General features: G+C 40.7%; 2 protein-coding genes across 5 annotated transcripts in view; one reads left to right on the top strand and one right to left on the bottom strand.

Annotated features, from left to right (window-relative positions):
- The window catches only part of EIF2AK4 (eukaryotic translation initiation factor 2 alpha kinase 4), a 38,519-nt gene extending 19,148 nt beyond the window's left edge, over positions 1-19,371 (bottom strand). For 2 of the 3 annotated variants that reach the window (XM_064713843.1, XM_064713845.1), the window contains exons 1-20: positions 19,148-19,371; positions 17,399-17,514; positions 16,143-16,245; positions 13,399-13,572; positions 12,479-12,559; positions 11,894-12,042; positions 11,468-11,583; positions 10,631-10,788; positions 9,690-10,225; positions 9,166-9,275; positions 8,473-8,630; positions 7,718-8,130; positions 6,903-6,972; positions 5,715-5,798; positions 4,377-4,499; positions 3,825-3,929; positions 3,530-3,587; positions 2,776-2,855; positions 937-1,038; positions 306-356 (exon numbers count right to left, since the gene is read on the bottom strand). In XM_064713843.1, coding sequence (XP_064569913.1) covers positions 306-356; positions 937-1,038; positions 2,776-2,855; positions 3,530-3,587; positions 3,825-3,929; positions 4,377-4,499; positions 5,715-5,798; positions 6,903-6,972; positions 7,718-8,130; positions 8,473-8,630; positions 9,166-9,275; positions 9,690-10,225; positions 10,631-10,788; positions 11,468-11,583; positions 11,894-12,042; positions 12,479-12,559; positions 13,399-13,572; positions 16,143-16,245; positions 17,399-17,514; positions 19,148-19,300 — 2,940 coding nt within the window. In that variant the 5' untranslated portion in view covers positions 19,301-19,371. Of the gene's footprint in view, positions 1-305; positions 357-936; positions 1,039-2,775; positions 2,856-3,529; positions 3,588-3,824; positions 3,930-4,376; positions 4,500-5,714; positions 5,799-6,902; positions 6,973-7,717; positions 8,131-8,472; positions 8,631-9,165; positions 9,276-9,689; positions 10,226-10,630; positions 10,789-11,467; positions 11,584-11,893; positions 12,043-12,478; positions 12,560-13,398; positions 13,573-16,142; positions 16,246-17,398; positions 17,515-18,863; positions 18,972-19,147 lie in introns of those variants that run through there. The other variant, XM_064713844.1, reaches the window with a different exon arrangement.
- Positions 19,372-23,454: 4,083 nt separating this feature from the next.
- Positions 23,455-24,950, top strand: part of GPR176 (G protein-coupled receptor 176) — a 31,945-nt gene continuing 30,449 nt past the window's right edge. The window contains exon 1 of one of the 2 annotated variants that reach the window (XM_064715006.1): positions 23,455-24,535. In XM_064715006.1, the coding sequence (XP_064571076.1) occupies positions 24,307-24,535 (229 nt within the window). In that variant the 5' untranslated portion in view covers positions 23,455-24,306. The remainder of the gene's footprint in view (positions 24,536-24,950) is intronic. The other variant, XM_064715005.1, reaches the window with a different exon arrangement.

Below are 24,950 nucleotides of genomic sequence, written 5' to 3'. Positions count from 1 at the left end.
AAAATTGAGCTGCCATTTCTCTGAGCATAAAAAGTTAAAATTGTCTCTCAGAGCTTTAAAGATGTGCCAGTGAATTCTAAATTTGTTCATGACTGTGCTCAGAGAATTCTGTAGGTAAATCTATTTCCATGTCAACTTAGAGTATTCTTTTGAGGTTTTAGTTCCTTACTTTGTTCTAATATCACGTAATAAGAACCTGGCAGAGAATACTAGGTGGGGAATTAAGTGGGAAATTAAGGGGCAAAAATTATAACGAATGTTTTCTAAGAAGGAATACCTAATAGTTAAAATATATTCAAAATTACCTGCTTTGCATGCTTGACTTCATCAAAGTCCTTAGGAAATACAATTGCAGGCTAACAAAACAAAAACCAAAATCCACATCTGAATTTTAACAAGCAGTCCAGATTGCTCAGGATAGTCTTACTTTTAAGTTCTACATATTAAACAGAGAAACAAAGCATTTCCATTGCCCATGAAAAAAAAAAAACCAAACAAAGAAACCAATCCCCACATGGCACATTAAATTTATCTGAGGAGCTAAAAGGAGGATGAAAGCTTTGATGTTTTGTATAATGAAAGTACAACCCATAACTACAAGCATTTACCAACTACAAATAGTAACTCCTTCCTGAGAAAGGCTCATCAGGCCTAAACCTAAGTATACTGAAGAGATTATTCCGTTATCTGACATGTAATAATTAATTTCACAGACAGAACACAGACTGATGGCATCACCATTAGAATCCACAGTGCATTAAAGGAGTGTCAGTGCACCAGCTCCAATTGTACTCTTCCCTTTTCATTATATGTTTTACAAACCTTGTCTTTGAGCACTCCCTATGGCAACATTTTTGCTATATTTTGCATCCTTTTGCTTCTCTTAACAAATTATTTGATGCATAGAATTAGTATGTTTCATAGCTGTGTACTCACCAGCCTTAGCTGACCAAGAACAAAGATCCTTTCTGACGCAGTATTCATAGGATGATAACACATTTCAAAGAATATTATACCTAGGCTGAACAGGTCCACTTTCTAAGGAAGAAAAAAATGAAAACTTGTATGTAGTACCTATCAATTCTCTGAAGACAAAAATAGCAGAGCAAAAAAATCCCAACAAACGTTTAGGTTAAATTGAAAGCCGGAGAGAAGGCTGGGGTTTTTTCTCTGTTTTTTTGTGTGTTTTTTATTATTATCCATTTTAAAAGCTTTTTTGTTAGAAGACACAATCCATTAAGATTTGGTAGACTTTAAAGTCTTCTATCGTCACAGCACTGCTATGAATAAATGATGGTTGCACTTGAGTTGTGGTCAGCAGCTTAACAGCAAAGTGAGGAGCAGATGTTCCTCAGGGGTAGGCACTGGGGCTGGCACTGTTTAACATCTCTGTTGGTGACATGGACAGTGGGACTGAGAGCAGCCTCAGCAAGTGTGCTGGTGACACTGAGCTGTGTGGTGCAGCTGACACGCTGGAGGGAAGGGATGCCATCAAAAGGGATCTTGACAGGCTGGAGAGGTGGGTCTGTGTGAACCTCGTGAAGATCAACAGGGTCAAGTGCAAGATCCTGCACATGGGTTGGGGCAATCCCAAGCACAAATACAGGCTGGGCAGAGAATGGATTGAGAGGAGGAGCCATGAGAATAACCTGGGGATGTTGGCTGACAGCACTCTCAACATGATCTGTCAGTACACTCACAGCCCAGAAAGCCAAACATCGTGTGCTGCATCAAAAGCAGTGTGATCAACAAGTTTAAGGAGGGGATTCTCTCAATCTATTCCACTCATGCTTTCCCATCTGGAGTGCTGCATCCAGCTCTGGGCCCCCAACATAAGGAGAACATAGATCTGCTAGAGCAAGTACATGGAACAAGTCCAGAGAGGGCCACAAAGACGATTAAAGGAACGGAGCACCACTCACATGAGGAAAGGCTGAGAGAATTGGAATTACTTAGCCTGGAGAGAAGGCTCCATAGAGACCTTAGATGAGCCTTTCAGTGGGACTACCTCAAGGGACTACAAGAATGCCAGAGAGAGACTTTTTACAAGGCCACTGAGTGACAGGCCAAGGGATAATGGCTTTAAAATCAAAGAGGATAGGTTTAGACCGAATATTAGGAAAAAATTCTTTACTGTGAGGGTGGAACAGGTTGCTCAGAGAAGTTGAGGATGCCTCATTTCTGGAAGTGGTCAAGGCCAGGTTGGATGGCGCTTGAAGCAACCTGGTCTAGAGGAAGATGTCCCTGCCCGTGGCAGGGTGTTGGAACTGGATAAGCTTTGGGGTCCCTTTCAACCTAAACCATTCTATAATTCTATGACTCCCATTTTGAAAACATTTCCTTGCTTTGTCTCTGCATATAAACAGGATTCTCTTTGATGGAAAAAATACACCCTCACCTCCCACAATCACAGTCTAGAAATCCAGAACAGCAGTTTACACTATATTACCTTAACTAAAGGTAATATAATGCATACTATATAAAAGGTAAGATTTCTATCCTATTCAGTTACAGAGGCCCTCTATCATTACATGCTTTCAACTTGAAGTTGCTTGCATCTAGTCATGATCAAGCACAGGCAGAACAATTGACTTGCCCACATTGTTCTACCCTTGGTTTCCTCTTGAAGGAATGTTTAATTCCCCTGATTAGCACAGGAATCAACGACATGCTGTTCCACACTGAATTCATCTTGTCAAGGAGGAACGACCCAAATCATACCTGCTACTTCTTAGATTCCTTGCTACCTTTTCATTAAGCTTACTCCAATCATACCTGATTGTATGTAGATTTAGTGCTTCCTTGGACCTCTGGGCTGACATACAGCGCGGTGCCAACCATCCCTGTCAAGTTACCTGGGTGGCAAAAGATGAGAGCACCAGTTTCAAGAAAGTCAGAAAGAAATGCAGCATCCATACCAAGAAAAAACTCGTTCACGTTCTCTAGGTGGGAGTGCAGTCCTTACTGAGAGAGACCCAGCTGAGAATACTTTGACAAACAGACAGTTCTTACCATCACAGGTCAAGTATCCGTGCCTGTCTGTAGTAACAAAACCTATCTATTGCTTTACAGACTTGTAGTAGGTCAGTACACAAATGTTACAACTAAATTTCACTGCCATTACATTTGTCTTTAAACATACCATGTACTAAAGTTCCCTCAAAATACCATATTCAGACTCTAGCTAAAATCAAACCAATCCACCAAGGACACTGAAGCCTTAAAATTTTCTTATACAGGCAAGAGAACACAAGTGCAGATGGAACAGATATACAGGCCCTCTCTATACCTCACCATGAGGAAAGCATTGGTCTAAGGCAGAAGGCCAGCAGAGGAAGCTAATAGATTCTTAACTGATAAGAGGCAAAACTGCCAGATTATAATATAGCTACCCAACTTGGGTCATATCTCTTAATAAAGAAAAATTTTATTTTCAAAGAACAAATGGAAATTTTAACAGCCTATACAAGATCACAGAATATAAATGCTTGCTTAAAATAATTTATAACAAGTTGCAGTGTAAACTAACCTGATGGGTCAGACACAGCAGAACCATCCGAGAGATTTTCCTCTTGTTTAGAGACCATCTGAAACCAGCAAAACAGACATATTGTAAATGACATGTGAAATACTTCTGTTGGCTGCTCTTGTCATTTGAGTTGGCAGTGCATGGTTTAATTCAAGAACCTTAGAAATTTAAAAGAAATTTCTAGCATTCTCAATATATAAACACTGTGGTCATTTAACTTATGGTTTTTTGGGTTTTTTTTCAAATTCAAAAACCAAATTCAAGAGTTTTTTCATTCACTGTAAGCTGTACTTACTGCATTTGCTGGATAATCTGTAGCTAAACCAAAATCACCAATTTTCACATGATCATCTGAATCTAAAAAAATGTTCACAGGTTTCAAGTCTCTGTGGATCATTCCCTGTTACAGGAAGAGAATAAAAAAAGACCCACAGAATGTTAAAGAATAAACATTATTCAAAACAGAAGTCCTTATAATGGACTAGAAAACTATATTACATACTTTTAATACAGTGGGAGACCTACTGCATTAAGTCACTAAAGATCAGTCTTGAAGACAGACTATCATTTGTAGCCCAGAAGCCAGAAACAATTTTCAGTGCTACCAGATATCTAACAGAATGTTTTTAAAAGATGGTCAGATTTTTATGACTAATGGGTAAAATCTGAAGTGGTTTATTACAAAATTCATGTTCACGATTAAATATAATAAACCCCAAGAACCAACTAATAATGGAAATGGCAAAGAGAGGAAACTTGCTAATGCATGCCCCAAGATGAAGAACCCAGAGAGAAAGAGGCATAACACAGATATTATGTACAGGCCATGACTATCCTGTTTACAGACCTTCTCATGGATGTAAGCTAACCCATCCAAAATTTCTCGGAAAAGCCTCCAAAGCCGACTGGTGTCTTCATATAACCCTTGGTCAATAGTGTCCCTCAATGTGCTTTTTTCACAATATTCCATCTTCAGTTGTGCATTCACAGGGGACAAAGGGAAGAAAGAACAATTTTGTTAAGAAAAGACACTATCAGAAACTTGTACCTGTACACATATTACTGCCTGGGCTCAGGAGCAAATAGTATCACCAAAAAAAAAGTAAAATCAGCTATTTGGAATTCTCCTGAGAGCTGTCTTTTAGCTACAAACATGCATTCACTTCTGGGTCCTACCTCATTTTCTGGGACAATGGTATGAGCCTGCAGAATAGCATATTCTCTAACATAAGCATTAACCACAAAGTGAAACCAGCCAAGCCACAGTATGTGATAAAGCCAAACCACAGAGAATGTCTGGCTTTATTGCACTTGGTGTCTTCACTGCTTTTACTATGAATATACACAATGCACAAAAATAAGCTTATTAAAAACTAACTCCATCTACTTGTAACTTCCTTCCAGACAAGCTCTAGCATTAAGTGCATTATAGAAAATTGCACATCACCACAGAATAGTTAGCTATGATATACAGCTATAAATAGTTTTTAGGAGACGTTGACTAACTCCTAACTCAAAGGAGGTGTCAGTAGAATAGCATGAAGCTGCAACTCCGCAGGAGTTTAATTGTGTGCCTGCTGCTAGAGCTGCACAATGGGCTTTACAGATTACTGCTTTCTATTAAAATAAAGTGCATACACAATACTGTGCTTTTGAAGAGAATGAGGAAGTTTTCACATCTGTGAAAGACAACTTTCCCTCAGGAATTCAGCATAGTAGACTTCAACTCCACACTGGGAATTAACACCAATTAACAACCAAATCGAGGAACAGCTGGAGTGTTGAGTACTGAGATGGATATTCTCAACAAATAAGCGCAAGGCAAAAGAATGCTTTGAAATCCACAGACTCAAAGGTTGGCCGGTTGGGTTGCTCTATGGTTAGATCAGGAATTGCCAACTTCTGGTTGTACATGAGCAACACCAGTTATTCCATTACACACTATGGCACTACCAAACTTTGTTCTCTCCAGGCACAAAGATAGAGCTTTGGAAATCACAACAAACCACGTGCGCCGCACAGTGCCTTCCACCAGCTAAGCCTTCAAAAATCAGTCTAATGCAAAAACAGCACTGAACTTGTTTGCATTTTTAAAAGTCATTACTTCTCATGAAAACCAGCAACTAGTATCTGCAGGCTGAAATAAACTGTATCCTTTCATGTGAACACGGGAGCACATTTGTACCTGAATGTACAGATAATGCACTGTCTGAACGACTGGTGTCCTGTCCTCTCCTCCATGGCTGTTCTTTTCATTGCCTTCTTCATTCTTTATCACAACAAAAGTAACAGAACAGTTAGCTACAGGAAGATGTGCAGACTTTTTTATTACATACTACTGTTTTTAATGGCTGGAATACATTGATGAGAACTCAGCTTCTATAGTTTGAAAAAGAGCAAAATAATAGAGTGAAATTTTGTAATACCATTGCATCTAAATAAACTAGAAAACAGGTGTGGCCAATTCTCAAAGTGAAAATGAATAGCATTTTGCCATTATTAGACACTGAAGGAAAAGAATTCTGGAAGAACTAGATGAATTCTAAATCTCAAGCTGTGTCATATTAAAAAAAAGAGAAAGATAAGATTTGAAACTAGTAGATAGAAAGCTTGCTTGATAAACAATGCAACCCCCACTCTCAACCAACAATTCTGGTATGGTGTGTATACATATACATATATATTGAGAAAAGAATGCACTGCTATATTATTAAATGATACACTGAAAACCTTTCCTTGCCAATGTACATTATAATAGAAAGAGGAAGGAGATGCAGCTTTAAATAAAAGCATGTTACAGATCATCAGGGTTGGCAGTGACATACTGTAAATGCTGTAGAAGAGTGTGAATTAGCTTCCTAGTGACACAGTGCACTGACTGTCCACAGCAAGTGCTGTGACACAATCCTAAAATCAACTAAAACCTCAGTTATCATACTGACTTCCCCTCTTTCAGACTGTTAGCAGTATGCATTTTGTCTGCTCAAAAAAGTTGCATATGAACACATATACTGGTTAAAATCATGTAGAGGCAGAACAGAATTTCAACTTTGAGAGGTGTAAGACCATGTAATCCATAATTGTTAAATCATAAACACACTGAAGTGTTCAATTTGCAATAACCTGGGTCATGACTTAAAAAAACCACATATTTAGTTCAATAAACACTTCAGGAAACAGAATCCAGATTAGCTGCATCACACTGATTTCTATGGGATGCAGCTCACAATGGCACAACACACTAATCAGACAGGTAAGGTTATGTTTCTGTAATTAAAGCAGAAGTGAAATAAAACATCTTAACTGACCTGTTTACTTGTCAAAGACTATTTTATTTTATTTTCATTTTCACTAACTGTATCTTTACACTTACTGGAGAATGACCTTTACTATTTTCATCTTCATTTTCAAAAATTATTTCGCTTTCAGAATCTGTGGTTGGCCTGTTCAAAAACACAGAAAAAAAACAAACTCAAAAGTTCTGTATATCAAGTAATATTTACTAAAGAATTTGGAAATTATTTTGGGGGGGGAAAAAAAATCTAAGCTTCTGTTTAAGACTTTCTATAGACTTTGAACAAAAAAGCAAAACAAAACAAAACCCTGAAAACAATCCTGCTTGCAAAGAAACACTTCCTTTGACAGTCCAGTTCTAAAAGGGAAGGTATATGTTTGCCATCAGTAAAAGTTAATTGCTATATCCAGTAAGCAGAACTGAGATAAATGTATTCAATTGCTTATACAAAAAAAATCACTGAGTGAGACAACTGAGCCATACACAGAGGAAGGTATGGAATACACTAATAAAAACCAAAACAAAAAAGGGCAAAAATTTGATATTTTTCAAGATTTGTAATATTTCTGTTATTCTTTATTAAAAAAAAAATTATTCTCAAGGCTGGAAAAGACAGTCAAACATAAGGTAAGCAGTCATGCATTCTGGCACAAATAAGCAGCTTCAAGAAGCGTACATCAAAAAAATTTCCACATTGATTGACAATCCTTAGCTAGAAAATTTCCTCCTCCTGGCTATGTGACTGCTGGCACATACCCTGGTTTTGAACAAGGGGACAGAATAAAAATGCAGTGAACTACTTCTGACAAAAGAAACAATAATGGTAAGACACAAACTTGGAAAAACTAACTGTGCTCTTGCTCCCTATGGTGCCAGTACTGAAGCCTACTTACAAAATTGAATGGGAGAACACGCCATCACCATCATCGTCGTCGTCGCTGGACTCCTGATCAGCTCCACTGAATTTGTTGCTGGAGGATCTTTCACATGAAGTGCTCCACTCAACTGAACTGGTCAAACACGGAGGGGGAGCATTAGTTTCCACATCATTTGTCTCCTCAGTGGAAAGGATGAACAGACCAGCTTTGGGGGGCACTCTCCTTTCATCAGTCGTTCCAGATGTTGACACGGTGGGAACAGGACTTTCATGTTTTTCTATCCAAGCATTGTAATACCTCACAATATTCTCATGGTTCAAGCGGGAAAGCAACGTCACTTCCCCCTTAATCCTCCGGAACTGCTTGCTGGTGGGGTTTATGCGAATACGTTTCACAGCATAATAGCAACCATCAAGCTTATTTCTCACCTGAAAAATTCAAATTAATCTAAAATCAAATGCTTACAAATGCCTTACCAAGCAGAGCCAGAAGAATAATTTTTTTCACAAAACAGGAAGTCTTCCTTTCACCTCGAAAATGACTGCAATTCAAATGCAAGGTTCCTGATACTGACAGGCTTCTCCCCAGTCTCCCAGCAACCTCTCACAACTTTTCATACTATTCAATTCCAGATAAAAACCTTAACACAGGCACAGCACCAGCAGACAGTAAATAAAACCATACAAACATTGAATATATTTTTCTGCTTCAGAGAAAACAAACATATCCTTAAAAAGGTTTCCACAGAGGAAACCATTTTTATACCATACCTTGATGACTGCTCCAAAAGCCCCTTTACCAAGTAATTTTAGCTCTTCAAACTCATTGTAGTATCGTGAAAATTGTCTCTGTGTTTCTGTGAAGAATGAAGCACTGGATATCTGACTGCTAGGTACAACTGTCTCCATGCAATCTATACCTCCTGAATCTGCAATGAACACAAAGTTACTGTCACTGGCAACGTGGGGTTAAGGTGCTAGGGACTGTCAAATAAGGAGCAAGGAGGAGGCTAAATGTAAATAATTTCAAGTGCAAGTAAACCCTAAAATACAGAAGTGCTCTGCTGTGTAAAGCTCTAGTGCAAGTGTTAGTCTTAATACTGTTTTTAATTACTAACATGAATTATGCCGGACAAAGGAATGATTTTAGCAAGAACTTAAGAAGGAAAAGTCTCATAGGAACACCATCTTACAAGGACAAAGTTAAATCTGTATTTACACCATGCAGGAGGTAGATGACTTTACAGGTTTCTTTAAAGCATGAGCTGCTTCTACAGAAGAAAAAACAGTCAGTCCACCCCCAGCCAGTCTTGCACAGAGAAGCTGAAGGTCACACTACCTTTTAAGTTAGTTAATGTAACACACTTGTGCAGTCTTGTGAAGCTGGAGCACAGGTCAATTTTTCTTACTGCAGGCATGCAGTTCACTTACTTAGCAGAACATAGGAAGTACCAAGTTCCTTACCATCTAGATTTTCTTCAGCTACAGGTATTTTTATTTGTGGAATGTTTATAAAACTATGTTGTAGCAGCTGCTGAGGAGTCCATCTTTCTTTATCTTCCAAGCAAACACACCTGTTAGCAAACCACAGAGAGAACTATTTCATGTCTGACATAAACGTTAGAAGAGTTCTTCTTATACCTAAGAAATTATTACCTCCATCATTTAGGTGAGAATCAGAAGCAAGTAGACAGACTAAATGGCTTATCACAGTGATATACAGTTGGTGGTAGAGCAGAGAAAAAGAGCACCAAACCTGCTCTCCCAAATCCCAGATTAGCAGCCTGAGCCACGAGATCAACCTTTTCTATAAAAACTACAACTAAAAACACAGGAAGACATATCTATTCTTTAAAACACTGTTAAAATCTTAAAAAAAAATCCAAACAAACAAAAAAAAACAAAAAAAAAAAACAAAAACAACAAAACAAAAAAAAAAAAACCCCAAAAACCAAAGACAAACAGATACAGGAATGTGACAAACCTACTTTTCTAGAAAGTCTTGAAAGTCAGCAGGTAAATTGGTAGGCACAGCAACTGGGAATTCCTTGGTTGCTTGGCCCTGGCTGAGCGACAGCAGAAGCAAGCCCAGACGCCACACATCCCCTTTTTTTCCAGGTTTGTAGGGAAGACCATCCTCACTAAATCGAACCTTGGTTTGCTCAAAAACATCAGCTTTGCAGATGTCAGCTAAGCGCTTGGAAATGCTGTAGTCTGTGACCTTGATGTTTCCTTCAGCATCTACCAGGACACTGGAAGCACAAAGGACCTTGTGCACTACTGAATTACTGTGCAAGTAGTCGAGAGCTGACAAGATCTGGATCGCATAATGGCGCAACTGCTCAACTGGAACTGGAGTCTCTTTGTCCAAGTACGTAGAAAGGCTACAACCACTTATGTGCTCCACTAAAATATCCACCACAATTGAGTTGTCCCGTTCTTGGAGGCTCATACATTTGTAATGTACTATGTTTGGGTGACTTAGCTTTGCCAGTGAGTTGAACTCTGTTTCTGCTCCCTGCAGCTGGTAGAGAAACACAACATAACATGGATTTTGTCATATCTTGGGACACATTACTAATAAAATATGGAATACAAACAAAATACTTATAAAATATATGACATCCTCATACTTCTCTGAGAAGGAAGTATTGTGCACTGGAGAAAGTACAGCTTTGATTTTAACATATAAGCTTGATTCCTTGTTTCTGGAGAATTTCAATATTTTGTTTATGCATACTTGAAAACATGCTTTTTATTGTAAAGGAACTCCTGAATACCCCAACACATTAATTTTCTTTCATGCTTAGATACTAGCATTTTCAAGTTCATTACTGCCCTCTTAAGCTTAATATAAACTAGCAGCCTAAAGAAAAGCACTGAACCTCACCTAATCTTTATTAAGCCAAATGCAAAATATAGGTATTACCTGTTTCTTAGACTTCTCAATCTTTTCTATTTCATGAGTTGTAAGAAACCTTCCCATCTTTTTTTCCCAGTGCAGAACCCACTCATATATTAGAACAAAGTCTCCACTGTGAATTTCCAAGGCATTGTAGACAGATTTACCAAGCTGTTCATCTCTGCCTATACACAAAGGGAGAGAAGAGGAACATGGCTTCTTTTGTTTCTAAGGATTTGACAAAAGCTCCTGCAAATGCTAAATAAATACCAATAAGCCTGTTTTCTAAAGTCAGAAAAATAAACCTACTTACAACTAGACAAGACATGTATCTATCTAGTAAGTATGGAATATATCAAACTTGATGAGACTGAATGCTAGGTAACAGCACTCAAATGAAAGCAATCACATGTTGACAAAAAACTGCTGCACATTTTCAAGAATTTCAAGTTTTAATAAATGAACAACTTTCCTGCTTAGCAAATGCCAAGTTGTACACATAGTAACACAATTGTTCATCCTCAAACTGCAAAATAATAAAATTTTCCATTCTCAAGAGACTTTCAGACTGTTAATCCATCCACTGAGGAAGTGCTATGTTGAAAACAAACAATGAAAACATCTGATGGTCTGTCCATGTGTGCACTCCATGGAGGTCTTGCAACTCAGCCTTCTGTCACGTCCTGTATTAATGTTTTTGCTAAACCTGCTGGTTTTATGCCATTGCTATCAGCAGCAATGGAAGGAAAGTATCCATTTCCACCACTGTGGAAATCGAAACCATTGTGCTTATCAGCGGTTTCACATGTTACTGAAAGCATACCAAATCCCAGCATTTCAAGTTGCAATTGTAATTTTGCTTACCTAGACATTTTCCTTTATGGACAGTAAGCTGTCCAGCACCACTTGTGCTGAAGTTCAGAACTTCATGATTTCCAGGGGACTCTTCATTATTACTAACAGAAAACTGGCGTTCTCGTCTGCAATGCAAAGAGAACATTTTTCTCCAACTCAAAGATAGTATATTTAAAGTCAGGAGTTGAATAAAAACATTAACACTTGGAAATGTACCAAGTTATCCACAGCACATAGCTTAGTTAAACCATGACAAATGAAGGTGGGGGGGAATGTGGCAGGGAAGAGACCAAAATGAAAAAGTCAGCATCATGGCACATTACTGCCATCAAGTTTCAACTTGTAATCTAATCTTTGCAACAAAAAAACCCCAAATAAACAAAAAGCAACAAATAAGTAAATAAATCTAAAAAATCCACATGCAAACTGACGTACTTGGAACGTCCAGCTGAATTTGGTCGGTGTTTATTATTCACCCCATGTTCCAAACAGCTCCCATTTAAACGTGAAGCAGCTCTGGGTCCTGCAGTCTCTCTCCGGTGAGAATCTTCTTGATTTCTCAGAGCAGCTATTTCCAAACGTTCCTATAAATCAGGAAAAACACTAAATAAGTGGAGCCACTCCTATCACCAAAATATGCAAGTACTTAGTTATTACTCTATGAAGTCATGCAGTTCATAGAAGAAATGTTTTCATAATGAACGTACACATGAGGCCAAAGAAAAAGTGCTGAGATTTCAGAAAGGACACTTCAGCACTGTCCATGGCAAGAATGCAAAAAAACTGGAAACATTAAATACCAGCTTTTTTCTGTCTGTTTGAAAACATCTATCTTGGTACATTCAAGATGCTAGTATATTCCAGAAATAAACTCCAGAAATAATCAAGAACCTATTTTAATTTAGATCTACTAGAAGCCCTGAATAAACAAAGATGTCCAGGTACTTTCTACAAGTACTGTTACAGTACTGGGAAGAACTTACTGCAATGTTTGTTTGCACATCTGCTTACAAAGAATACCTGTTTGGCAATCTCTTTCTTTTTTCTTTCTTCCCTTTTCTCTTCCTCCCTTCTCTGAATCTCATTAAGGATTTCACGTTGCTGAAATAAAATTTCAATTGTTAGAAATGCAACAGTACATGCAATGCAACTGCTAAAATCTTACCCTGATTTAAAAGTAAAGAAGTTACAATGCTGATTTTTTGGAAGTGTTGAAAGGACTTAGAAGGTGTCACAAGAATAAAAAAATAGAAGTAAAATTAGGTCTCCTGAGGAAGTTAATAGTATCAATTGTACAATATAGGAAAATGGAATTGTAAATTACTTCTACTGCCAGACCCAACAGTAAAGTTTCATGCACGTGAAAAAAAAGACAGGGAGATAAACCCAAGTGATCTTTTAAAAACTGGAGCTATCTATCCATATTCCCCACAGAGTGGAGACTTCACACTACTAGCCCCTGTGAGACTTGGATGAATCCCCTCATTTCTACTGAAGGATATTGGTGGTCTGACATCTCTTTAGGTTCAATTTGTTGCTCTCTAGAGATGCCTCTCACAGTGAATGTTCCAATCACCCTAGGAGCAAAAGAAGATATGAATACCTGTCTGCCTGGCTAACACCTCCTAGTTCACAATGGAACGCACTTAATATGTACCTTTGCTTAAGCTTTTGTATAAGGTCCTCTTGATAAGGGATTTTTATAGGATCAAGAATCAACATTTAGGTTTATTTCAGGCACAAATATTTCCCTGGGTTAAAACCACATCCTTAAAATATTACAATTACAGCAGCAGATAGTTCATATAATACCCACTGATCAACTCATACTGGCAGGTTTGACAAGTTAATAATTCACTAAAACTCCCCATTATGCAGAGTGATTTTATAATTGTGTTATTTAAAGAATATATGGTTATTAATACATTGATTTCTCTTACCTCCTGCTCCTCTCTTCTCTTAACTTCTTGTGCCTTACGCAATTCCTCCTGAGCCAATCTTTCCTGTTCTTTCTGATGATTTTTTAACATTTCTTCATGAAAAGACTTGGAAGGTGGTTTATTATACTCACTGAGAAATGACTGTACATGGTCAGCAAGTTCAAATATCATCACCTGAAAGAAAAAAGGTACGAATGAAATGCACAGTCAAATGATAGCAAAATGCTACCCACCCCAAAAAGCAACACAGAAGCATGGCTGTCAATTTTGTTATTTATCAGGGAGAATTTATCATATTTCAGCATTTTTTGTCAGAACTATTTATTAATAAATTGTAACAGGAAAAATCCCTGACCACAGTAGCAAAGATGGCAAAAAATACTGAAAAACAGACAACCTAAGCCATCTTATTTTTCTAACAGCAAAGTGAAATTTAAAAATAATTTTCTCATCTTCTTCTAGGCATAATTTTTCTATTCCCACAGATATGGGTTTATGACATATGAGCTACAACAGAACAAATCCTTTGCCCTTATCTGTTACTGTACCTACTGCTATGAAATAGTTATTATTTCACTGCCAACCACAAATCCAGCCCTTCCTCTGCAAAGCAGTCTCCCCTTTAGAACTGTAAAGTCTCAAAGTGCTCCATATTCATATAGCTACAACCACTAAAATAAGAACTGCACTGAAAACTCTGCTACGTGGCTTGCCAGGTTGGAATCAATTTTCAGTCACTGTTTACTTGAACTATTGATGATCTATTGACCTGTCAGGGCTTAAGCTTTCAGCAGTCTAGTAGCATCCTCTTATTAGTTCAAGCACTCCACAGTGCTAAGAGACCATTTTAGCTCTAAATTAAAGAACAGTACAGGACAAAGGTGCAGTCAGCAGCACCACTGAGCAGGATTTGCACGTACAGGTGGGAGATAGTACAATTTAATTTGGCTTATCTGCCTGCAACAGGGTGGCATTTAGAAGATTGTCAAACACTGAATCCCCTGCTTGAAAGTAAGAATGAAGCCAGGACGCAATTCAAAATAGAAAGAACAGCACAATATGCATAAATCTGACATGTGCAACTAGATTATCTTTCCCAAGTTACTATTCAGAAGGCAAGGCAATCATTGCATGCACATATATATTAAAAAATCCATCAAAAACAAGAGAAATTTCAATAATTAAAAAAACATGGATAGTTTGCTCTTCAGTTTCAATAGGAGGTTGAAGTATTGTCAAACTTTCTGTATCACAGAATACAATTTAATAAGGAATATCTGTCAAGGTATAGAGAAAATTTATCTCCCTTTTTTCTGCAGGTAAAGTAATTCAGGATAGCACTGCATATGCCATTCATACAAAATATGTACCATACATGTAACTCACAACCACATCTACGCTTTGGTGGAGGAAGCATGACTCTTTTTTGGAAAATCAACATTAGGAAAATGTATGACATATTTAGGTCCTTTCAATGAGATCAGAAATCAAACTGGGACTTGGAAGCCCTACAGGCTAATAATTCTTGTGGTCACTTGTGAGCAGACCCAGAATATATTGCATGGTTTTGTGGTTACTTAGAGAATTTAACCCTTGTACTTCCTGTGAATTGTCCATAGCACTGTCATTAGGAAAAAACAAACAGCAAATAACAAACCCCTACTCTAAATTCCAGAATACTTTATTAAACTGCTAATTTCCAAAGATAATGAAAAATTTGAGGAAATTCTTGGTTACTGAACAGAATGTATCTAGCTAAAGCAATTATTGTGACAGTATCTGCAGCAACACTGGCAATCAAAATACAAGTATGGTATTCAAATGGAAAAAAAAGGCTTGATATGGCAGGAGTGAATGACAGATAGCTCCTGCTAAACCTGTAAAGTTGACAGGCTTGGGAAACTGAAAGCAAAATATTACCCCACTTCAGCCTATTATAATGTCCACAGCTGTGTAATACTCACTTTTGGAAAGACAAATGGAGCTACTGAAATGTGTTCACCTGCAACATTTCCAAACAGCAATAAGAAACATACCCAACCCCCTGCTTTTACCAAGAATTCTCTGTTTGCTTTTAATTATTTGAATCATTTCAGCCCTCAACAACAGAAAGGTATTGCTAATACTAAACATACCAAAGGATGTATAAAATCCTTTAAAATAGATAAAAGGTCTAAGTTTCCCATATTTCTCCATCTTTCCTTTTTTACCCAGTTCCAGGGAAACTCAAGTATCACTACTCCTAAACACAGCAAAAAAAGGGACAGTGGCATGGAGTGACTGTACTAAAAACTGTTGAGCTGGTATTAGAACGAAGGCCTCTTGCCCTCCAGTTCAGCATTAGGTGAACAAGATCACATGGAAAAACTCCCCAGGTAACCACTGTTTGCTTAAACAGATAGGGCCTCTTATGATATTCAAATCAATCTGAAAAGTGCAGAAAGCTCTTAGTTTTACAGTCAATATTCCTCTTCATGTTGCCAAATAACTCAGAACCTTTTAAACCTAGTAACGTGAACCTTTAAACCAGGAATAAAGCTTGCAGTATTTATACATGGATTTTGAGAGCATCCATGGTCTGAACTTTCATTAATTAGAAACATTCCTAAGAAAGACAGTCCCTCCTTCCTTAAAAGCGATGCAACTTACACTTCCAGTGTGGATGTATTCCACAATATTATACCGTATCATTTAGAACTATTTAGGTTCAGAGTATATTTCTCAAGGAAGTGAAAAGCTCTTACCTCTCCACAGCACTGTTTTGCTAATTCAGTTAGTCTGGATTTTAGTTCATTTATTTTCTCATTTGACAAGCCTTTTGAATTTTTTAGCTGTATTTCAGGAACTCTGTGAGACAGCAACAACACATAAAAAAGTCCTCATTAGAAAAGCTGAGTGTAAAAAGCAACAGATTGTTGATAAAAACTGTGTGAGGGAAAAGGAATGGAGTTCAAAGTCACTTGGCAATTATAGTCAATGCTCAAATAAGCAGAATATAAATATTACACGTACAAGATAAAGTCAGAAATACTGCATTATATTCCCTATCATCAAATTTTCCGGTTGCAGATTACCTCTTGGTAACACTTAAGAGCAGAACTACCAAGAAACCCTGCACACTCTAGTAATTCAGTTCTTAACCACTAACTTTCTGAACAAGCCATTTAAAACATTACTAACATAACATTTAGATGTTTACAATTTATGTATCACCACTATACAGGTAACACAAACTCTAAGAAACAAAAGCAAAAAATGAGTATCAGGTATATTTTAAAAATATTTAAAATAAAGTAAACAAGCAAAGTGCCTGTAGACATGTTATTTTAAACTAAAACAAACAAACAAAAAAAAGAGAGTAGCTGTTACATCCCTGTTACCGGGTACAACTGAGCTGTCACTTAATAAGGAACAGCATTTCCCTTCTACAGCACTCATGCCACAGCACGAAGGGATGGACTGAAGGGAGTTATGTTTTGTACCATCAGTGGTACAAGGACTGAACAAAATGGGGCAACACTTAGCCCGGAATCACTTGCCAACACAAAATGGTGGGGCAGGCTCCTCACCTGCAACTCCTTCTACAGTCTCTACGGAGAACTCTTCTAAAAGCGAATCCAACAGAAAACAGAACAACAGATGGCTTTAAACAGAAAGGAGATTCAGTCTGTCTCAGGTGAAAGAGTCAGGAGTTCAAGGAGTTTAACAAGGGCACTGGACGGTGGCAGGTATACCTGTGGTTATGCATCTCCAAGCTACAATCTAGGGCTGCAGTTCTGCACTGATAAACTCATCCCTATTATTCTCCATTGCACAAAAGACTAAATCCAATTCAGGTGCCAAAGTTTAGAGTTGCATATCATAAAATACCCCAGGCTTAATAAATACTGACATGCAGAAAGCAAGACTAAGTTTTATTCACATAAAACTACATGTCTTTTCAACTTACACTTTGCTACAGAAAGCAGAGAAAAAAGGTTATAATTTAATGTTCACTTACGTATCAGGGTAAGTATGAGGACACTTGACCCACAGGTCAACTTTGGCATACACTTCATTAGCACCAGTCAATCCCTGAGGACGCAGAACTAAATTAATTTCAGGAGGTTGTCGTACCTAAAACACAACCCAAAACTTCTGATTGAAAAGGTTTACTTGGTTTTGGTTTAATGAAAACACACAACTCTCAATCTATATTATAGTAGAATACAGCTTAGACCATCCAAACCATGAAAAAAATACATTAATGTGTTGGCATTACTCAGTAGGAGGGAACAGGTCCACTGACTATCATAGTTTATCCAGTATATTTTTACAATTTCTTCAGAAAAGTGTAGTTACAGTCATTAGAAAGATGATTCAGACTGAGCAAAAATGAGATTCTACAACAAAAATTTTGTTCTGCTTACTGTAAGACAGCAGTAGGAAAAAATAAATAAACTTAATACAGGTTATTTATATCACAAATTAAAGCATTCATTGTAAGGACAGCATTTTTCTTTAGTGTTTAGATTACTAACTCAGGCATTATTTTCTTTTCCAACATGGCAGCAGACCTTACCAATATACACCTTACATGGCCAAACCAATGGACAGTATTTTTTTTCTGTAATTGTTCTTAGTGTTTTGCCATAAACCAGAATTTAAACAAGCATTGCCTTCCCCATCCCTACCCTGTTCAAATCACCCACTCAAAATCAGAATAAAGTAAAATACACCCATATAAGTATTCCCAACCTTTTCTTTCCAATTAGGTTTAAAAACAAACAACAAAAAACAACAACAAAACAACCCAGCCCTTAGTACATGAAAAACAGGGAGGGAAGTAAGACCACATGGAATAACAAATACAGCAACAGATGGTAACTATCCCCTTTGCTTTTCTAGCAAGGAGGAGAACATCTCACAGGAAGAAGATATCAGGTATGACCTTCAATACAGAGTGAACACTTCTGGAAACCCAGCAAATTACTGAGAATGTTATCATCAATCTTCATAAGAAGAGAAGTCACAAGTTGCTGCAAAAAATTTAAGTTCAAGCCTCTAGCACAAAAGAAAGCAGGGGATACATAGCAGACATTCAAGACAAAAGAATGCAAAAAGAAACAACAGTAAAAGTGAACGTGTGGAACAGAACAGTGACCATTACCTCCAGATACGGGAAAACAGTATCACGGGCACAGCTGGAAAGGAAATATCAATTTGATGGGGACACGAAAGACAAAGGGAACAGAGTCATGAGGACCAGGCCTGAGCATTAACTAGCTGTAATTAAAAAAAACCCACACCTATAAAAATGAAAGCAAAACCATTATCATGGAAATAGGCGCACTGTGACAAAACCACAGCATATAATAACTATGTAAACATTGCCAGGTATAGCGATGAGATTAATTAATTGAGCAGGTATGTAATTAGTAGATTAAGGAATGAATTGAGGCATTATTTAAAAGCCTGATAATTACTTTGAATGCAATTTATGAGCATAGCACTGATTATAGAGCGAGCGCTCTTATATCAATCGCAAAGGTGGCCGGTTGCAGGGCTGAGGGAAGGACCAGGGACAGGCAGCGAGAGCCGCTACACGTCAGGCAGGGAAGACACGGAGCGGCCCTGGCGAGGCAGCACCGACCGCGCCCCCGCCGCCGTCCGGCCCCGCTCCACACCGGCCCGGCCTGGCCCGGCCCGGCCCGGCCCGCTGCGCCTCTGCCCCGCGCCCAGCGCGCAGTGCGCGGACCCCGCTCGCTACCTTCCAGGCCTGGCTCTGCCGCAGGTCCTGGAAGTCCTGCCCGTAAATGGACTCCAGCACCTGGAGCTCGTTCTCCTGCCGCAGCTGGTAACTCTCCGGCGGCTCCGCAGCGAGCTCCGCCGGCAGCTGCCGCCCGCCGCTGGCCCGGGCCATGTCAGCGCTGCCGGCGGGGGCGCGCAGCGGCCATGGCGAGGCCCGCGCTGCCGCCCTGGGACCGGAGCCGGAGCGCGGCCCGGCACCGCCTCCGCCGCGGCGGCACGAGGAGGAGGAGCCGGGGGCCGCGGCCGCCGGCGCCGCGTGGGGCCCGGTGCTTCGTCCGCAGGAACGTGCCGAGATGGAACAGAACCATAAGGATCGCCGAGTGCAAGGCCCTGCTCCTCACGGGACTCCCTACACGAAACAGTGTGACTAAGAGCACTGTCCAAACTCTGGGAGACTCGGTGCCATGGCCACTTCCCTGGGAACCTGTTCCAGACCAACCACCCTCTGGGTGAAGAACCTCTTCTAATGAGCTCCCACAGGATAGGCCTCCGGGTATATCTGCATTACAGAGATACACAGCAAAGACAGTTGCATGCTGTGTAGATTTTTTTTTTAACTCTTTGTTATGACTCTTTTGAGAAAGAGTCATAAAAGGGAAAAAATAACCACGAATTTCAGTATAGATTTCATGTTGAGCTGGGGCAGGGTACAAGTTCCCGTGAAAACTGTAGAAAGGCTCCCACTGACAGCTGCTCTAGTGAGTAATAGCAGGTGGAGGGCGAACAGTCTTTGGTTGAACTGCAAACAAAACAGGGAGGCCGGGTGTCCTTGGTGGGACCTGCCAGAGAGAGGCAGCTGGGGGCTGTCAGGGGAGCAGTGACAACCAGAGAAGAAAATGTGCTTTCCTTCGGTCCCCTCATACGGTAACTACTGAAAAAGCCTGCCACGAGAGGGAGTCTTTAAAGTTTTGGGATCTTCACAAAGAAACCCCAAATAAATTCATACATACAAGCTTATCTATTAAGTGAGTAGTCCCCAGAGAAAAAACAAAAAAACCCCAAACAAACAAACAAACAAAAAACCTAAAACAAACAAACAAAAAAACCCCCCAGGTTGCTACCACGCACCCAGATACAGGAATGGAGTTTTGGTGACTTTGACTTTATTCCCTGACCTCTGGGTACAGACTTTTTGTTATAAAGAAACCACTCATTTACACTAGTGATTGGTTTCTATGGCCCTCAATTTGTACTTCTGAAATTGAAAGTTTGTTCCACGCATGCTTTATCATTCAGTTGCACTTAAATAGTGTCGTTAGTATCAAACGAAAACAAGTGTTAAATTGTATCACTGTTGTGATACTGGTCTTTGTTCCTCACCATTCCTGGAATGTGTCTTTAATGGCAGGGTCTTTCTATTTCATCTGCTTTTTGGTGGGAAGTGGTCTGGAAACAGACCAAAGCTGTTTAGTGTTTATCTAGCAACAACAGAGACATCCTTTTGCTCAGTCATCTATGACCTGGGGCACTGTAACTGATCACTAGAGTTTCCTCTGGTACAATTGGGTATGCTCATTACCAGTCTGTATATAATAAATAAAAAGTTTCCCTGCGTTAAAGACTGGAAATAAAAGTGTCCAGGCCACAGATTCATCTTCTCTCCCACACAAATACACAGCAAGAATGCCTCGGTGATGCAGTAAGTAATTAAGAAATGTCAGCAAAATTTCCTTTAACAGCAATTATGGGTTTGTACTTCCCAAGCATGTGGTGTGGGGAACACAGCCCACCACATGGGAAATTTCTCCCCTGTTACACTGTATAGCAGTGGGTGGCCCAGATAACAATATGCCTTTTAAAGCTGCCTGACTTTCCCCTACTTTGTGACCTGGCAAAATTTTAGCCAGTTAAGATGAAGTGCTCTAGACCAGATGTCTACCTCAAACTGTTTTTTCCCTTAATTACTTCTATAATGAATCATTGTTTCTAAGAAGAAAGCTAGAGTAAAATAACATAATCATAAAAACATTCTAAGAATTTGTTTTTAAAAGTCTTGTACTCCAGCAGGAGTGTGAAAATTTGATGAGAGACAACCTTTTTCAGTGCTGTGGCTTTGCTAGCTAACCTTCTGAAAACCTGCATGAACTGAACCAAATTACATTATTGCAGGGAGTCTTCACATGCTCAGCACAGATTTACTGGAATACGATGGAATACACCTGCCTCAAACATGTGCCAGACTGCATCTGGACAGAAGCTTCCCTTCCAAGATTTAAGGCAAAATTTAAAATTCTCTCCCACAACAACATTAAAGTTTAATTCTAGCAAATAAAATTTAAATGATTTGTGAGAATGTGCTTTCACTTCCCCATGTGCATGGTGAGGGGAAGTCAATCTTCCTATGAAGTGCAGGAGGGAGAGAAAAGGTTCTGAGTATTAAGAGTAAGAAATTTGGCAGAAAATAAAACGTCTTGCATTCCAGCCAGTCTTCAGAGATCAGAGGGGCTGCATGCAGCTGGGCTTATTCTGATTATAACCAAATTGGCATGACATGGTCGTGTTCAATGGGAACTTCCATGAGCACAGATTTACAAATAATGTGATTTATTGAAGCAACAGAAATAGTCTGAATAAATGCATAAGCTATGATAGAGTTCTAATGATAACATTGTGTTAACTTGGGTAATAATAATAATAATAATAGTAATAATAATAATAATAATAGTAGCAGGTACCCGCTTATCAAGACAGCATCTCCACTTGGATGGAGGGAGAGGAGAGTAGCCTGAGAACTGTCTCTGAGGTCTTTAAGGGTCTTTCTCCTTACATACTGTGCAGTCCTAACAGGTCTGCCCTCCTTACATACTGTGCAATCTGATCCCCTCCTACATTACCTATAGCATGGTCTAAGCAGAGCATTGAGCAATACAGTAATTTATGTGGTAGCATGTACTTCATTAAGCTTATTAGCATATGCAGATATGACTATTTTAATATTTAAATGACTTTTAATCAGACAAAGATTTCTTTTTTGGCCATGGTGTCCTTCAAAGTTCCAGTTGTGCAATTTACTTCTGTTCCATTCCTAATTCAAACTCAGACCATCCTATGCCCATAGGACCTCTTCCATTAGCCAGCTCAATCTTTCTTGACTATGCCGATCTGTGCAAACACAATGCAGAGGGTAAACAGTGTAGGCTGTAGATAGTAAGCATTAACTCTTGTCTGTCTCCTTGGTCATCATTTCATACTGATGGAGGAACTGAAGAAAAGATGGCTGTGTGAGGAAAAGCACCTTGCAGGTGACTGGGAGGTGAGGGACTGAGGTCAGACTGGTTACAGACATTGGCCACAAGAATGCTGCAGGCAAAAAGGAGGAAGAAGCTTGTTCAGGAAAGGAACAGTAAGGGGAAAGCATGGTGAAAGCTGCTGAATATTGCCTAGAAAGTGGGGGAAGAAGGGACTAGGTGGACAAAGTGAATGAGTTATGGGTGAGAGGAAAAGGTAGGAGGGTGAGCGAGTCTGAGGCCACAATAAGTGAGTCAGAGATGTGAATTACTAGACAAGTGGCTGGAGCAATGAACTCCTAGAGGAATGAGAGGAGGCTGCAAATGGCGGGGCCCAAACACATGGAGGTACAAGCAGAGGCTTGGGCAACAGCCTCCAGGATCTGTGGTAGGATGGGGCAATGGCAGTCCCCTATCCCGGTGGTCAGCACCTAGCTCTGTCCTGGATCACTGAAGTTCACATTGCGGAAGACCGGGCGGATGCTACTGGAACACATCTCATGGGCCTGGGGTGCCTGAGGAAGCCTTGCCCTGCCGGGGCTGAGCACATGGATAGCACCTCTTCCCGGGGTACTTACAGACTCCCAGCCAGTGGCTGAAAAAACCTTTCTGGCTTAATTTTTAACTAGCACTAAATAGTCTCCAAATTAAAGGCAAACGTGTATCCACTATATGGATACACATCATCTGTAGAATCAATGCCCTTATTACGACCACGTAAGAGCTTTTCTGAAAAATTATACATTTAGAAAAAAAATCTATTTTAACAAGTAACATGCATATCTAGAACCCAGCACCGTGTTTTGACAGTCTGTCATCAGAATTAGGGACCTGTTTCACAACACCGGTTTAAAAGGCGCCCGCACGCTCCCACAGCCCCCGAGCAAAATGGCGGCGCCGCCGAGCGCCGCGGCCGCGTTACGTGATGGCGGCGCGCCCGCCCTGGGGAGCGCGGCGGGCCGGCGGCTCCTGCTTCCCCCGGCTCGGGATGGCCGCAGGGTTTGGCGGTGCGGGGCCGCAGCGGCTCGGCGCCCGCGCCGGGATGTGGGAGCACGAAGGAGCAGGGCTGCCGCTGCCAGCCGCGCTCAGCGCGGGGCGCGCAGGGATCGTACGAATCGCTCAAGCGCCCCCCGCTTTGCGATCCAAAGCCCAGCTCATTTCCCCGAGGGACAGCGGGAGCGCAGGGGCAGCCCCTGAGCAGTCGCTGGCCTCTCCGGACGCTGTGCGAGGGTCTCCGCGGCGTCCGGCACCGCGCAGAGCCAGCAGAGAGACGGGAGGGAGCCGTGTCTCGCACGGGCTGAGCGGGCAGGAGCAGAGGAGAGAGCGGGAGCAGGTGTGCCCCGGGGAAAACCGTGCTCTTCCTCTCTCAGGGCTGTGAGCAAAGCCAGAGCCAACGCCGAGAGTGCAGTGGGGGGACAGTGTTGGTGTCTCCCCAGTTTTGCAGGCCGGTTTTGCTGTGCAGTGAGCCCGTGGCCGTGCGAGCGTGTGCGCGGCGGCCGCGCCGCGACCCTCGGCAGCGGAGGGAGGATGAGCCGCGGTGCGGGGTGTGATTCTGGGGACCGCGATTCCTTCTCTCTCGCATATTGCGGTAAAACATGCTGAGAAGACCTGTGGCGGGGTGAAGCAAAAACTATGGCACAGCTGATCGGAAGGAGAAGCCTGGGTTGTTTTCTGTTTTTGTTTACTGGCTGTCATGACTTACTAGGTGACAACGCGAACAGCCAGCCCTGCTTCTCGGGACACAGGAATGTGGTGAAGATGCCTCCGAGAGGCAGAGACCGGGCTTTATCCTCAGAAGCGTCTGTTTGCCTGTGAGCTCCGTTCATTCACTAAAGACAAGGGCTGGACAACCTGTGTTATTAGGGGGCAGCGAGGAAGGCGGAACCTCGCCATGGGGTACGACAGAAGCTGGGTGCTGGTGAATGAAAGCGACCATGCCCCGTCCCAGGCTGTCACCGGAGCTCTGGAGACGGGCAGCGCCTCGGCCGGGCAGATGGTGTGGCCGGGCGGGAATGTCAGCGAGGCGGGCGCCGTGAAGAGCGAGGAGCACGGCGAGGAGCAGAGCTACCGGCACTTCACCACCACCGTGCAGGTTGTCATCTTTGTGGGCTCTTTGCTGGGTGAGTGAGAGTTGCTGGAGCTCTCGGTTGATTTTATTTTATTTTTGTTTTAAATCCTTGCGGTCAGGGACTGCAGACCAAAAGGCACCTGGCAGCGCTGGTTTTCTTCGTGACTCTTCTTGCTGCATTTCTGGTCCTCAGGTGTATGATTTAAAGTTCCTTGTAGGTTTTGATGTGTAAAAGCTGTTGCCATAAAATGTATTCGTCATGGATAAGAACTTGTACATTGGATGTATGTATTACTTAGTAACCTTCTCTACTAGAATTTAAACGGGCAAAATTTAGATGGGTTCATGACATGTTTATTTTCAGCTGCAATGGGATCTGTTCTCTTTAACATAAACAAGGGTGTGGACTGTTTTAAAACAAGTTTTGCTGAATTTATGTTTCACTCTGCAGTAGTTTGGCATTTGTG

The sequence above is a fragment of the Zonotrichia leucophrys genome, chromosome 5 (assembly GCF_028769735.1).
Source record: "Zonotrichia leucophrys gambelii isolate GWCS_2022_RI chromosome 5, RI_Zleu_2.0, whole genome shotgun sequence".
Lineage (NCBI taxonomy): Eukaryota > Metazoa > Chordata > Aves > Passeriformes > Passerellidae > Zonotrichia > Zonotrichia leucophrys.
Note: the sequence above shows the minus strand (reverse complement) of the source record. Positions and strands in the feature narration are given on the sequence as shown.